The 17,244-nt window shown below is 36.4% G+C and overlaps 1 protein-coding gene across 1 annotated transcript in view; it reads left to right on the top strand.

Annotated features, from left to right (window-relative positions):
• The first annotated feature begins 4,246 nt into the window (after positions 1-4,246).
• LOC127646632 (semaphorin-3F-like) overlaps positions 4,247-17,244 on the top strand; it is a 71,141-nt gene continuing 58,143 nt past the window's right edge. Inside the window, exons 1-2 of the mRNA XM_052130395.1 lie at positions 4,247-4,507; positions 5,322-5,488. Of these exons, the coding sequence (XP_051986355.1) occupies positions 5,362-5,488 (127 nt within the window). The 5' untranslated portion in view covers positions 4,247-4,507; positions 5,322-5,361. The remainder of the gene's footprint in view (positions 4,508-5,321; positions 5,489-17,244) is intronic.

The following is a 17,244-nucleotide window of genomic DNA, read 5'->3' as shown; positions in this document are numbered from 1 at the left end:
ATCACTCTCCCTCTTATATCTCTATCTTCATGTGCTTCTTCAGTGGCCTCATCTGAGAGAGTTTGCGCCGACATTCCAGCTTCAAAGAGAAAGCTTAGCTTTATCAGCGATCACCGAAAGAACTATGCGACTGATTTCAACTTCAGCCTATGCTATATTTCTGAGCAATATAGACTTTCTAGTTACGTAAAAGGCTCATCATTATCATGCATTTCTAATAACTTTGTTATTTCCCCTTCTTGTTGCTAATCTAAACTTCATATTGTAGGTATATAAATGTTAGAGCATGCAATGTAATGAATGTAATGACACATTTTGTCTTGTTTTTTGTCAGAAACAGAAGCAAAAATAACAAGAATAAGTACTGTACACATGACATTTGAGAAATAATTGTCAGTTTTGTTAAATTTGGCCAGTTAAAACACCAAGATACCAATTGCAAAAAGACAAATTGCATATAACATGTAATATTGGGTCAGCTGAGCATTGCAACCTTAACCACCCTCACTCAGTAAGTCTCTTTTTATTATACACACAAACACTTTTGTCCTCTGTGTAATTCTATGTAAACTCAACACTCAAACTGTAAAAGATATAATGTTGAAATTCAGGGAAGATTTTTAGTTTATTTCTGTGTTATGAGGAAGGTGTATGTTTTCCAATTCATCCATAAATTAAAAACGGTTCTGACTGGCACCACTTTGGTCAAAAATCAAGCTGCACCTTTTTGCACAAATTCTTGCACACAAGCATGCATTCAATATCCCCATTGGACTTTTGACTCCAGTACTCTAGTATTCTGATTTGAAAATGCACAGAGGGACTTTGAGAGTGCATGATGCATTAAAATGTACTTTAAATCTCCATAAATCAGCACCGCTGCATCTCCTCTGTGTTTGCAGAAAAGCCACAGCAAATCTCATATAATCCTCATGTGTTCTGCTCTAAAATGCCATTCTCTCAAACATGCAAGTCGTCTGTCCCCTCAGGGCAGATTTTATTTTGAGGGTAATGTATTTTATAATTGCATTAAAATTAGACCGCTACAATATAAATTATGTTGTCGAATCAAATTGTGAAAGATACCATTACATTAACTTGTGTTCTTATGAATTGGAAACTCCAACATTTTAAAAGTACAAGATGAGAGAAAGTTTTGAATTAACAGTATTGTAGTCAAGACCAGCTCATCCAAGTCCAGTCTGAGACCAGAGTAGGTCGAGTACGAGTCAAGACCAAGACCAGAAAAGGCCAAGTCCGAGTCGAGACAGAGATCAGTAAATGCTTTTTTAATTGAACTATAGGCACATACATCAAATTAACCTCATTTATTATTTTAACATTTAACATTTCTGCTTTAGAAAATACAGTATAACTGTTAAATAACTAAAATAGGCCTAAAAACCAAACAATAATGTATTAAATATGACTAGTAAATATAAACATTTACATTCAATTTGTTAACAATTTCCTCAATTGCACTACTAGATTTCATTCATTGTAAGTCATGTAAGCATTTCTGCTTACTTTTACCTGCAAGATTTAATGTATGCACAGAAACCATTTTTTTTTTTTCCCAGAAACTATTAAATTCTGATAATTAGAATATTTTTTACATTTTCTTCAGTATGTGTAACATTCATGTAACTAATGGCTAAAGCATTTCTAAAAGACTAGAGGCTGTTCAGACCAACGCAGTGCAATGAACCCAGATAACACGTACATCTCTGAGAACATCTAACAGCTGCTAAACATCTTAACAAGATCCGATTTACAATCATTCTAAATCATAAATGTCTCATTTGCGGAATGTCTTATTGACATCTGAGACATATTTATTGACAAATGTCTTAAAGACGTATTGCAGATGAGCAAACAATGTAAAATAGACGTCTTCCAGATGTAAACACACACATCAAATAGATGCCTGGGTGTTGTACGTGTGCTATCAGGGAAAAGAGTATAACACAGTTATCTTGAGACATGATTTTAACAGTTGACGTTCGTTTTAACCTGACAAAAGTGTTTTGTTGACTGTAGGTAAATTTCCACTTCATCCAATGAACGAATCGGACTGAATTGCCAATCGATTCAGACCTTTTTGCTAACCTGTATGGCCAATTTGTTGAAAAGAACCGACTCAGTAGAATTATTTATTTGTGAAATGGGCATCACTAGTTCTGATTCTACGCAGCAGATTGAAATGTGGGACAAAAGTCAAGATCTCTGATAATATCAGTCAAAAAAGTTAGTCAGATAAGTGGAAGCTTTTCACTGTATATTTTTTTTAAAAGGGAATCGACTGGGTTTAAGTCAGAGTCCACACTTGTTCAAGTTTGAGTCAAGACCGAGTCAAAATGCTCACGAGTCTATGACAAGACCAAGACAATGAAAATATTGTCTCGTACTCGAGTACTACTACACTGAATTAATATTAAAGGAATAGTTCACCCAATAATAAAAAGTAAATCCTTGTTTACTCACTGCTGTGTTGTTAAAACCCTATATGACTTTCTTTCTTTTTCTTAAACTTTTTTAGAAATTGTGAAAAATGTTGTGCTCAGTGATGCCATACAATGGCAGTTTATGTTGACCACATCTTCAAGCTTCAAAAGAACACAAAAGTATAATTCAGAGGTCTAATAAATTATTCCATGAGACTCATGAATGTTATGAAAGCATACGATAAGGTTTGGTGCGAAACAAACCGAAATCGAATGTACAATTTCGTGAAAATGTTCACTGACTGTTGATCTCCTGTGTGTGTTCATGATAGGGCACGAGAGCAAAAGTTCACGCAGCCCCCTCGCGACATTGGGGAGTTGTTTATATAAAAACAGGTCCTCCACAGTGATAGCAACAACAGAACACAACACAGCTGCACACAAAACAGAACAGAACTTACTAAATATGTTTGAAGTGTTTGTAGTCAAAGAATAGATTAATTTATATGCCCAGCCTTGGGTTTTTTTAACAGAGAACTCGGAAATCAAACAGAAATATAGAGGAGGCCACAGGCTGCCACAGTCAGACCGTGTCCTAACCTGACGCCAAATGACAAGCGATTAAAGGAATATTTTAACAATACATTCTATCGATCACTTGTTTTTTTTGGCATTGCACGGGTAACTCCGTCCGCTGTGAACTGGTGCCGGTCCAAAAACGTACAAAAATAAGGCTGGGCATAGAAATGCATCAATTCTTCAACCACAAACTCTTCAGACATGTTTTGTGTTGTGTTCTGTTGTCGCTATCGTTGTGGAGGACATGTTTTGAACATGTCCTCCACAACGCACTAATATTGCAAGGTGGCTGCATGAACATTTGCTCTCGTGCCGTATCATGAATGCGCACAGAAGATCAATGGTCAGTGAACATTTTCACTATATAATACATTTGATTTTTTGAAGGTTAAATTCTAACCTTATTATATGCTTTCATAACAATCATGAGGCTCGTGGAATAATTTAGTAGACATCTGACTGATACTGCATTCTTTTGAAGCTTGAAGAAGTATAAACTGCCATTTTATGACATCATTGAACACAACATTTTTTCACAATTTCTCCCTAAAGAAATGAATATAGTGTTATAACAACACTGGGCTGAGTAAGCAATGACTGCATTTTCATTTTTGGGTAAACTATCCCTTTAAATGTTTGTTCTGAATATCCTTATTCTTGGAAGTTCCACATTACGCATCTCCGATTTCTCCTTCATGATAATGTAGTTTTAACATCATCATTTTATTCCCAGGCTTAGCATTCAGAATGCAATAGGACATATGCAATATAGCAGTGGTTGTCAACTGGCTTTGCTTCTGGACACAGATTATTGGACATGAAGTGAGGATCCAACATAGTACCAAATATAGATATTATTATAATTACAGACACAGTTTTTCTTTTCATAACAATGTGCTGAAAATGCTGCCTTTTTTATCTCACCAAAATTACTCTACTGTTGTGAACGCGTGGGCGTTGCCCAGGGTGAAGGTAGAAAGAAAGCGCGAGCGAGTCGTTCGCATGTTTGCGCGCGATGATCTCGTGCCAATGATGTTACTGGAGATATCTGCGCCACCATTGCGAATATCTCGTGTGTTTTTGTTATGATTTCGCTGTAATTACATACAAAACATATATGGGTGTTACTTTTAAGGTAAGTCTCCGCCCAGGGGGAGTAACAGCGCTTCATCCACCTGCCAGACTACTTCAGCAGCAGACACAGACAGTCAGTGGACCTGAAGAGCGCGCCACACCGCACAGCTGCTGGTTGGACAAAAACATATGAGACGCGTTTATAAACTCGCATTGAGAAAGGATAGCACTTAATTTAAGCTAACACGGAGTCAGAGCCAGATCAATTACTTTAAAGGAGCGACTACTTTGTGGACACGTGCATTCAGTGACGGACGCTTTACTTTTGACAGGACAGATTGTTTTTGACTGAACAGCAAATGATTTGCACATTGGAACTGACAGGGTCGTTTGTATCGGACGTCTTGTAGGTAAGTTCTCTATTCATTCCAGAATATTCGTTAAACTTGCCATTCTGTAAATAAACAAATTAATATTCCTCCACCAATATAAACATAGAAAAACCCTCCTTCGCTGAACGTAAAGCATCTGCGGTTATAAGTGTTACAAATACTTGTTTAGCAGAAAATCTGGTTTGTTTCACAGCACAGCTGTTCTTCGCAGATTTTTATACATTATTTATTATATTTTTTTGTTATTATTATTTACAAAATTTAGCTATGTGTTTAATTATATATATATATATATATATATAATTAAAACACATAGCTACATTATATATTATATATACATATATATATATATATATATATATATATATATATATATATATATATATATATATATCATGTCATGTTTTACAGCACAGTTGCTACACATAGAATTGTATACTTTATTATTTTTTATATATATTTTTTTTTAAAGAGGATGAGTCCATTGCGCGTGACTAAAATAAGAATACATTTTCTGAACGATTTATTGTGACTGCTGAAAATGGAAACTGCTATTGATAATTGAAATTAATTCAAGTTACATAATAACCGTGTGCTTATGGAGCTCTGATTTAATTTCGAGGGGAAAAATAGTTGTTACCAACGTGAAAGCAAGTGCAACATAAAATTTTTGATTTTAGATGTATCCAAAATAACTGTAAATAAACAAATAAATGAATAACTATAAAATCTCTGTAACAACAGTGAATGTAATGATTCATCCTTTTCAGCACATTCATATTTCTCCCTAATGTTGATCCTCACCCACTTTCTCCCTCCCTTCCCCATCCAGGACCAAATAAATCCCTTGTGGCTCTTTTGATAAAGCAATCATGCAGTGTGCCGGGACTTTGGTGCTTCTGGGGACGCTTCTGGTCTCTGTGTTCTCAGCTGTCCACAGCAGCCCTTTGTCTTCCCTTCCACCCGCCTCGGCTCCACGAGTCTTCCTGTCCTTCAAAGGTAGTATGCATCTCTTCTGTCTGGATTTATCTGACACTCACACTGTTGCTCTATGGATGCTCACAGCCTCTGTTGGAGACTGCTTCTGTGAGAGTCACTGCTTGCCTGCAAAATGATAAACAAATATATAAATAAAACATGGAAGTGATTTGAGATAGATTGCATGGGAACATGCATTATTATTTTTGTTCTTATTTTTCTAGAGAAAACCCTTAATGTTCTGGATATATTGCTTATATATTACTGTACTTTTGGGCTTTAAGGGATTGTTAACACAAATATGAAAATTCAGGCATCATTTACTCACCTCACGTCGTTCCAAACCTGTATGACTTGCTTTTCTTCTGTGGAACATGAAAAGAGAGGTTTAGGAGAATGTCCAAGCTGCTCTCTTCCATACGATGATAGTGGATGGGGACCAGGGCTGTCAAGCTCCAAACAAGACAAAAAATTATCATAAAAGTTGTCCCTCCAGTTTGTGCACTATAGTTTTTAATTCATACAAGGAACAGATCAAAGTTTAAGTCATTATTCAATGAAAAACTTGCGTGACCGCTGTGGTCACCATTCACTTTTATTGTATATAAAAGAGTAGGACATTCTGCTAAATAAAGACAGTACAGTACAAGTTTGGAACAAAATTAGAGTAAAGTAATAAAGTAATTGATGTCAGAATTTTCATTTTAGAGTGAGCTATTCCCTAGTTTGTTGTTTTTCAATTAAAGACTTTAGCTTTTAATGGTGTTTGGTAGGCCTTCAGTTTTTGATGGTAAAGTGCTGATCAAGCTGCTTCCCTTCTTGGGTTTCTTGTCTGTTTCACCTTTCTAATTCTAAGAGTTTTCACAGTCTGCTTCCTGAACTAATTTTCCTATCTATTGCCCGTTGTTGTGTTACTTTAATTGGTTTTTCTAATACTCCTTGAGATGTGGTCTGCCTACCAGTCAGGATCTGAATTTAACAATTGCTCGTCACTCTGTGACTGTGAGTTTAACCCATACTGAGGGAATTGGATTTCATGTTGGGTCTGTTGGGGTTTGCGTATGCCTCTTGGTTGGCTAAGCAATGCAATTAGTTTTTAGTTCTGAAAGTGTATTTCCCTTGGGATTCTCAATAAAAAAAAAATTCCCCCTGAATATCCTTGTTCTTGGTAGATGATTTTCCAGGACGACTGTATTGCATCCATGATTTCCCGTTTATAGAGCAGTTCAGTTTTCATACGTTTATTCCCAGGCTGAGCAGTAGTTCTCAAATGGCTTTGTTTTAGATTATTGGACATCAAGTGACAACCCAAAACAGTGCCAAAACAAAAATGTCCTTAAAATCAAACAATTACTTTTTTTTTTACATTTTCTGAGCATTATGGCATGTCACACAACCTGTGGATCTTGGCATCTGCTTTATTTGGCTAGCTTCTACCAAGTGACAGAAAATGTTGTGTTTAAATGCTGTTTAATTTGATTGGACACATGGCCTTTTATTATTTTAATTTAGTATTGTTTTTTCCCGCTGCCCATGACCATTTCAGAATATTCCTGGGACTCATTTTTGAAATCGTGACCCACCAGTGTAGAACCATTGGTTTGAGCTTAAGGTGTTTATAGTTTTTCCCCCAAAATAGAAGAAGGATACAATATACATTTTATTGGCCTGTTTGGTTTCCCAGGACCTTAACGTCCAATCCTAGTGTACTTCTGTCAATCAACTTAGACATTGACCACTCTTGTGTGCCAAGACATACACTGGAGAACATACTACAGTATACAGAATGTAATAACAGGAGGAAATATTCCAACATTGTGATATGAAATATAATCTGTAAATTGTCTAGAGAATATCAAAATACCAGAGTGCAACTATGTAAAGATGAAACTAAAAATACAAAAAAATTACTTTATTTGGAAAGACAAAGTGGAAGAACTTTGGATGTATTCTTGTTTTATTTCTGGTTACCTTGCCTCCTTTTTCCTCTGTACAAGAACTTTTACTAAACTCTCACAACATGTTCCTCCCTTGAGAGAGCATGTCTTGTGTAAAAAGGCTACATTTGTAGAGGCCTTACACTCACTAAACATTCTGTTCTCTCCCACAAACAGCTTCAAACTTAGAGGGATCCTGTTTTGGTTTTGTTCTTGTGCTGTGTCATTAGAAAATCATTATAACGGCTAATCAAAAGCCAGGCTTTGGCTGTAATTATTTGCTTTTATGGCCTGTGGTAACTCTTTGAGACAAATAGGACATCCTGAATATGTTCCTCTCAGCTACTTAAATGTGAGTTCATAAGCGGTTCACTGCTGTAATGTGCTGTTTTAAAGTTATAGTTAGGGATACCATTTTTTTAAGGATGAGTACTAGTAGTGATACTTCCTTTTTAGTACTTGCTTATACAAAGTCTGATGCCTGTTTTTTTTTAATTCCATGTCATGTTTATTTAAATGTTATCATCAAAATTATGTTTAAATAAATGAATTCCTTAAAACTTCAATCAAATAAAATCTAAACATTTTCAACATAATATTGTATAATTTTTTTATCAAATAAAGTGCTTTTTATTTAAATAAAGTGCCAAAACTTTTTTACAGAACATCACAGCACAATCCAAAACACAACATTAGAGTTATATTTTGGTCAAATATAGTGCTGCAGAACAGAGCATCACAGATGTGAGATATTGCTTAAATAAAATACAATAAATATTGATTTATTATTATTATTATTAGTATTAGTAGAAGTAGTACTATATTACAGTGAATAATACATACATTTACAGTAGTGATATATTTCTGTATTCCTTTTTTGTTTTTCATTTAAATTGTGCTTTTATTTTAAAGTGATTCTGAGTTGATATGATGGTCAATCCAGAAAAGCTGGTCGCTACGTTACTCAAATAGATTATTAAACCACAAAAGGCTGCTATTTAATTAAATATGTAATCTGCATGTGCCTCATGCTACAACGTGAGGGCTATGCTCGCTGTCATCTGCTACTAACAGAATGTGCAATGCTCACGATGGTGTTTTCGATATATGAGCCAAGGAGGAGCTTTAAAAGGTACATGCAGCCGGCATTGGTACAACACTGTCTCATCATGACACGCTCAAATTTGAAGTGAACTGCTCATGCAAACTATATATTTATGTCATTAAATCATTAAATCACAGTTTATGTTGCTAAATAATCTCACTAGCACATAATATAATACAAATTTGCATACTAATTTGTTATGGAATGACATTTGTATGTCAGATGGTATTTGTTTTTGGTATCTGTGCATTTTTTACGAGCAGGAGTACAAGTATATAGGTACGGTATCGGACCTGATTCCGATAGCAGTATCGGTATCGGGACATCCCTAGTTATAGTTCTCCCAAACAATTTTATTCTGTCAACATTTACCAACCCATATGTTGCTCCAAACTCATATTTCTTTATTCTGTGAAACAATAGGAGTTGTTAGCCTAAGTCACCATTCACTTTCATTAAATGTTTTTCCATACAAGGAAAACAAATGGCGACTGAGGCACTCTACCTCAACATGAGGATGAGAATTAAATTTTTTGGGTGAACTATCCCTTTAATGATAAAGAGTTAGATAAGTATATTACTTGTTTGGAGAACATGCAATTTCATGCATGATGTGTGATGATTCAATTTAGCTTATGCTCCTTTTTAAGGAAAACATGGGCATAGAAAATACCTTTTAAGGGATCCTCACTGGGGGAATTCAGGTATAATGAGTAGCAAGTTAGAAACTAGTACATACACACAGCTTTCACACACATATATGCACCCACGCTCGCAAAACGTCTGCCGTTCACCAAGATCTCCCACTTTCTGATCTGATTCTTCCTCTCCAGTACAAGCATGTACGGAGGGCAGGGAACACTGCCAGGCAAGAGTCAGTTTTCTCCTCTGAGGGAGGACTTGGCTGCCTATACTGGTGTCGGTGAGTTAAGAGAGGAGATACTAGTGTTTTCTTATGCCCTTACATACTATAGACAGTCCAGACCAGAAGCACATCCCTGGAAGCTAAGACAAATCATCTGTGGTGCTCGAGGTCTTGGGATCTGCATCAGACATGACTTATTATCACAAAAGTTCAGGCTCTCCTCTATCTTTCCTCTCTCGATTTGTCTCTTTCTCCAGCACTCTCACTCAGCTTATTTTTTAATTTATGGGGCTAACTATGATGTTGTACATTCACCCTTTATCTTTTCTCGCCCCCCACCCCCTCTCACACACACACACACACACACATACACACCCTTCTTTTCTCTTTAAATCCCCTCTTTCCCATGTGTCTTTTCAAGCCTGGGATTTACATGCTAAAAGGTAGCCCAGAGGACTTTTGGAATCACATGACAAGCTAAGTTCATCTCTACAAATGAACCCTCATGTAACGGCTCATTTTTGGACATGATGACAGATTTATGGGCATGTTTATGCATATCATACTACTGTACAGTGGTTAGGAAAACCCTGTGAAGAATGCTGTCTATGTGTTTTTTTGAATAAAATGGTGCCACGGGTGTTGTTTTGGCACATTGTTTTAATTGAAATGCCGTCTGTATATTCTCAGAGGGACAGAGCGTTCATTACTTGCTTTACACAAATGTTTTCAGACAGAGAACACTAAAGCATACATATCAAGGTGCATCAAGACTGCGAGGTATGGCAGACAGCAGTGCATATGTTATCACAATTAAATCAAGCATATAAATCAGTGTTATAAAATACTTCATTTGTTATGGGTAATGCTCTTTAAAGAAATTATTTCTAAATGCAATACCATCCATTCGTTGTATTGTAGATGATAGACATTGTGGTTTTCTTATGGGAGATTGTAAAAGCTCATTGACTGTGCTTTGAGAGCTTTAGTAGTTATCGTTGAAGAGAAAGTGGTTATAAACCCTGCTGAGGAACAAAGAACTAGCCTATATATCCCACATAGATCCATGACCTAGAAACATATAACATAATGTGAAAAAGAGCATTAGAAAAACAAACAATGAATGTTTCATTCATGTTAGTATAAGTGTATGGCTTGTGTGCATGTAAATGTGTATACATGTGTTTGTTTCAGTAATTGCACTAAATACACTGGTAAGATTTACCATAAGAATTTACCATATATTTTTTTGATGTACCAACCTGTAAACTTAGTTACTTTTATGATTTGATGTGTTGTAAACTGTTAGAAGTGCTTGCTGTTGGTGAGGAATAGTGGTAAAACAAAACCTGGCCATTCGGTTTTTCTGCCGTATAAATGTATTGCCTGATAGAACTACAAATGTACCTACAAGTAATATTGTGTATTATAAATTCTTTATCTACAGCATACTGTAGGTTACATATACCTGATTCCAGAAGCCCTGTTGGCTTGACTATGTTGAAAATAACCTATTAGCTAATTTCAAGGGGGTTTAAAATTTTTTTTTATCTTCAAACAAGCCCTAATAACAGCCTATTTGAGGGTGCCAGAGGCTGAGGTTGTGACCCCAAAAAACAGGATCATGTCATTTTCAGGGTGATCCATCCTCGCTGTGTGGGAAAAAGTGAACAAATTCCTCCTATTATTGCTAGTTACACTAATCTGCCACCCTAATTTAAAAGCATTTAACTCAGTTCTCCCGTTATATGTCATCACTTTGGAGAAGCACCTGGATGCATAATTGGCTATGCCTGAAAAAGCTGAAAAACTTAAACAAATGAATCTAAACTCCCAGTTAGACTATTACACCCTAATTACAAAAGCAGCTACTGAAAGCACTGCCTGTTATAGCATCCAAGATTATTTTGTATTTAATTTGTTTTTTTACTTAATTATCGCAATCGCACTATTTCATTATTCTATGTTTTTAATTGCCAGGATTTATTGGCTTTCTCTCATTTATTCAAAATATCCACTGAGATTGAAATGTGTAAGAATGAAAGAAAGAAAGAAAGAAAGAAAGAAAGAAAAGAAAGAAAGAAAGAAAGAAAGAAAGAGACTTTCTAGTAACAATCACCTGTGTTATAATACTCTCCACTCATGATATGAAAAGGTTTATCCCTTATGTTGTCTGTACCTGGGCTTTAACTGGGTCAATCGCCACACTAGAGACTTTACTAAGTGCTTCCTTTTCACAATACACACACATAACGAATGTGTGTGAGTGCTCCTAAGCAATAAATGTCTCTCTGAAAGATGAACCTCCTTCAGCTTGCCAAGATATGCCTAGGAGAACTGCACAGAAAAAAGGTGAAACACTGTCTCTCCCAATCACACACTAGAGACCCTAACTAACAGCTACACAGAGACTGGGTGCCAATCAGTTAGGATCGTCTCACCTGTGGCGCTCATGAGAAAGTATTTGGATGGGATTGTGTGTGTGTGTTTTTATGTGTGTTCATTTGTCTGTTTTTTTTGGCCTGAACCGCAGTCTGTCTCAGCGCTGTCTTGTATAAATTTTCCCTTATTCAACTGAAAAATTTGTTTGGCTTCAGGTAACCCTGAAGTTTTCCATTTTTAGCTGCAGTTTACAAGCTCTGTCAAGCTCTCGTTTTGTAAGTGAAACCACAGCGACGTATCAGAACAGTATTAAAAACCAAAAGAGATGGGAATAATCTTAAATGCATTATTCTAGGCTGTTCCCATGAGGCTTTCTCTAATGGAGCTCTTGGCCGACTAATAAACTTAACCTACTGACCCTACATTGAATTTCAGCTTCATAAGAATCATTACAAACTGCTGCATGAGACGTAGACAGGCGTGGGCTTGGAAGGGGAAGCCTGTTCTTTGTTCAGTGTTCTCTTTTATTTTTCTTATTGCCAAAGGGGTGGTGTGGTCATGTGCTATATTAACTTTAGAATGGAGTTGCAGTCTTGCAGATAATAATTCTGAATAGGCACTCTGACTTTTCAAAAAATTATTTTAAAGCAAATGTGTTGCTGTTTGTGTCAAGGTGGAGGTGTATACCAGCATCCTGTGCTGCTATGCTGCAGAATGGCTAAATATAGAGACCCTGCTATCCTACACCCCCCTCTCTTCTCTCTTACTTTCTCTTCTCTGTCTTCCTGTTTTTGTCACTAACAAAAATACTAAAAATGACCCTGGCACCTTAGTACCCAGGTGGTTTTTGGACATGGTGCCATTGCAATACTGTGACATTTTGGACACGATCATGGTATTCTTTGAAGTACATTTGAGTACCATGTAAATACCATGGTATAGGGATGGGTATTGATACAGGTTTCTAGATTGATTTGCAAGCTCTCAATTCGATACCAATTTGATTTAATTTCGATTCGTATGGGTATTTTTCAGTTATAATGTCCCTTTTGCTTAAATATGAAAGAAATTATCTCCCAGCTAATGCTGTTAATTATACATAGGACCACCTAACAAGGTACATTAATAAAATATACGTTTGACTAATTATATTTTATTAGTTTGTTATCATTTTGGTCACATTTAAGCTTTAAAAAAATGTAAACACATTAATTAAATCAATAAATATTATATTATATTGCATCTCATCCATGCTATGCATGATTAAGTATGCTCCGATCGATCGGCCACCAATCGGTATCGGCAATCGTATAGGATATTGAAGTCCTATGACTTGATCGGTGATCAGTAAACCAATCACTCATGCCGAAAAAGACGTGCAGCTCCTTTAAGATATCAGCAGCACTGTCATAACATCAAGGAGTGTGTGGTATACTGGCATAGTGTTCTAAGACAATAAACTTGATTCAGCAGTTAAGAACAATGCAGATGGAGAGGTATGGCAAATATGAAAGTTTGTGTACTGTACTGTTAATGTGGCATTTCACACACAACAAGGAAAAGGGAAAACAGTGTGTGCTGTGAAAAGGTCCTTATCCGTTCATGGCAGCAGTCTCAGTCTCTGCTGGGCATAGGCATCTCAGAAATAATGCTAGTTACAAGATGTGGTATAATTCAAACATCTTTATTAAAATTCTCCAGATTAAATGGCATTAACAATAGCAGCACCTGTAGAGTCCAGAAACATGCTCTCTTTCTCTGCTTTCTTTTCATCTCTTGTCCTCATGAGAGAGCGTGTGTTCCCCTCATTAATGTTCAAGCAGCAACAAGTGAAAAATGAACTATTAATACAGTCAACCAACTAAATGAAAAGTCAGGGAAGGAATTTATAAATATAATATTTCTTTATATTCTGGTATTAAGATATCAGAATATAATGCAATAATAAAATAGATATAAAATAAGGAATATTAGTAATTATATGAAACAATTCATCAATAACCAAAAGTGTCAAATTAAGTTTAATTGCACCTATGGATTATCAGTTTGTCTTCAGTTTGACACTAAGCTTAATTATTTATCTTAAGATAGAGAATATGTTGTTAGCCTATACTTGTTTTAAAGAAAATTTGATTAATAGTGACATTGTGCAGAAAGCTTACAAATAGCCATTTATGTCAGAGATCCTGCTAAAAGGTATCGGACAATCAGGTGACAAGAAGATCGGTGATGGTATCGACTATAAAAATCCTGATCAGAGCATCCCTATGCATGATTAGAACTCAATTTTTTGTTGTATGTTGATTGACACTGATTGTACAGAAAAGAAAGGTTATTAAAAGAGACATTATTCAATGGCAAAAGGGTTGAGTGGATCTCATCTTTGGACAAACACACATTATACAGAACAACTTTTACCCTCTACACACAGTGAAAGAATCTCAGCTGTATACATCACCATTATACTACATAATCACTCGGGATGCCCCGATTGTGAAATTCTGGGCCAATACGATGATTAAAATAACAATTTGGCCGATACTGTTTTTTTGTTTTTGTTTTGTTTACTTTGTTTTTGGTGTTATTTAATTCCCCTTTTGTGCAGGTGAAACAAAGAAATCTTCATTATAAAAAATAAATAAGCTGCTTTTAAGTCTTTCAGCCCTACATCACACTGTCTTTGAATGAGCACAAATTCAATCATACAAATTTATGAAACAAAGTTTAATATAAACTTCTTTCAAATAACAAAGTTTCTTTTTGTGAAAAATTCCTTTTTTCAAGAGCCTTTTTAGCCTGCTATACACCTGCTATACAGCAGTATTTTAAACAGTACAATACTCCCACACCACCGACATTTTCTTGCACTTATTTGAAAACAAACCACAGATGCGCACGGCATACTTTGCCCTCTTATGTCATGGCAGAGTCGTGTCCAGCCAGTGGCTGTGGATGGTATTATAGTTCCACCTGTTGGATCTTCTCCGAAACTGCAGCTGGGTAGGCAACTGTTGTCCAAGTCGACCGCAAATAAAGAAGACATATAAAGAGATAAACATCAGCCACTGCCATCGGTGAATGACATCGTATTTGCCGATAGGCCGATGTCAGTCAACAAGGCGAACATCGGCCAATACCAATGTTTGGCCGATACATCGGTGCATGTAAATTTATAAGCCAGTTGCCAAATATACAGTATATGTCTTAGTCGCATAGCACGAAATTTGGATGCACATGCCAGTGATTTTCTCTCATTGTAGTAGTGGGTTGTGCATAGAGTAAAAGTTTGATCTTAAGATTAAACTGTAAATTATTTTACAGGTGCTGTAAATGATTTTTTTTTTTCATGGAAAGTTACACAATTCTTCCTATTCCCTGAGAGATATTACTGAAATAAATGTTGAAAGGTATCTCACCTGTGTCTGTGACAGCTCTAGACTCTGTAAATAGCAAACAAAAATGTGTCTGTGGACCACGGAGAATGGCACTTTTGACCTGTCAGTCATTTTGCACGTTCTCATAGTATTGTAGTTGCAGCAAATTATTGAGATTTAATGACATTTTTAAGCCATGTTGCTCAAAATAGTTGTCAGTTGAAGGCGCTGTTTTGCTGTTGTTGTTTTTAACCACAGTTTCTGTATGATGTCGGTCTCAATAAAGCTAATTTGGTATATTTGGAGGGCGGGCCTTTGAAAGAGGGCATGTGGCTAATCCAACACCTCAGTCTCATGGAAGTAGAACATTTTAAATTGCGATACATCCGAAAATCTATGTTTTTAACCACCCCCTGCAATGGTACATGAATATGGTAATCATTCAGCACCATGGTATAGGGTCAGATTGATATCACTGTGAATTAGGCAATAACAGAATGAAAGTTACTTAGCTGAAATCTGTCTGTGCTTAATGAAAATGTAGCTACTGTCTCAAGTGGCTGAAATTGGAACTGTTTTTGAACGAATGTGCACGTGTGAGCTTCAATTTCCGGGTGACATGTCCACAGTGGGGTGCCAAAAGCGAGTTGTTGTTTTCAGTTTAAAATGATGTAATACAATAAGCAGGAGTGCATATTTTATTAACCATACACCCTAACCCAAACCCCAACCCTAAACATAACAGTCAGTGGAGTAACCTCCAAATCGTGCTCATCATTGAATATTTGAAAGTTATGGTTTTACAATGCGCACAAGTAGTGTCACAGAAAGAGTTAAACACATTTGAATTGATACAACAATGTCTAATGGGAAATACTGTTTGTAGTTACTCCTGGGTACCAGAACATTCAGTTGCAATATGTTGACTTCACCGTGTGATAGGGCTGGGGGATATAGCTAAAAATAAATCTTGATTCTCTTCTTTACTTTCTTTTCTCCTGTACTATATTTTCATCCTCTCAACTCCCAGAGGAAATGTCTGACATGTCACCCCTGAAGGATTGTGGAAACACTCCCATGAGGAGAGAATGAGTGCAGATATTCATTTTGGGTGAGGTCTGGGTCACAGCTCTTTAGATGAGTCACTCTGAGTGTGTGGGTTACTGTTGTGGGTGTGTATGTGGCAGGAGAGTTGATAATTTTGAGGAAAGCATTGTCTTTGCCTGGAGACTCTGGGTCATACTCCTCATTTATAAAACATGTCTCATTGTGCTGGATGTCGTGAACAGTCGTGAGCAAGACGACCGCTGCCAATGCCATAATTGGCCATTTTAAGGTTTAATGAAAAAATCTCATGGTTGTAATGCTCCATCACCTAAGACCCAGCCAAATTGACTTGAGCATTTTAATGATCACCATCATCTGCATGGCATGTTAAGCAGTGTCAGAGCTGGAGGAATACATTTCCATTTGGGTTATCTTTCCATATGGTCATACAATACAGTGTTTGCTGTTATTATCTGTAGTAACAATGTTCTTTTTCTGCAAACAGAGATATTTTATCTGTCATCAGTTTTCCTTTTCTCTCCTTGTACGACATGCCAAGCTCATATTCACAACACTCACCCATCCATGCTTGTCTCATAACACTCAGCGGCAGAATGTGTTTTAGCGGCTTTATCATTACTTTTCTCTCATGTCCCTTATCAGCATTCACTTTCACTTGCTCCTGACACTATCATTCCCTTCGTGTTCCATTTTCTATCTGTCTGCAGCTCCTCATCTCTGAAACACGGTCGGCTTCGAAAGGCATTTAAAAGTGTCAAAAGTGTAGAAGGCTGCTTTAAAAAAAAAAAAAAAAAAAGCAGCCTTAAAACCAACGTTATCTGGTCTGCTTAAATGGTTGCAGTTTATGTGTTTCTTTTTTGAGATTAACATTGGGGGATTCTGTAACCTAATGCAGAGACTAAAAATGTATTTTACTGTTTGAAAGTTGCTTTGATAAAAGGGGAAATCTTTTTCTCACTTGACACTGTGAGAAACAGACCGTACGTATTCTGCATGGATGCTAGAAAAATATTCTCTCTTTGTAGGTTGTGTTTGTGTGATAGTCT

Source organism: Xyrauchen texanus, chromosome 7 (assembly GCF_025860055.1).
Source record: "Xyrauchen texanus isolate HMW12.3.18 chromosome 7, RBS_HiC_50CHRs, whole genome shotgun sequence".
Taxonomy (NCBI): Eukaryota; Metazoa; Chordata; class Actinopteri; order Cypriniformes; family Catostomidae; genus Xyrauchen; species Xyrauchen texanus.
The sequence above is the reverse complement of the archived record's forward strand: the minus strand, read 5'-3'. Positions and strand labels throughout refer to the sequence as shown.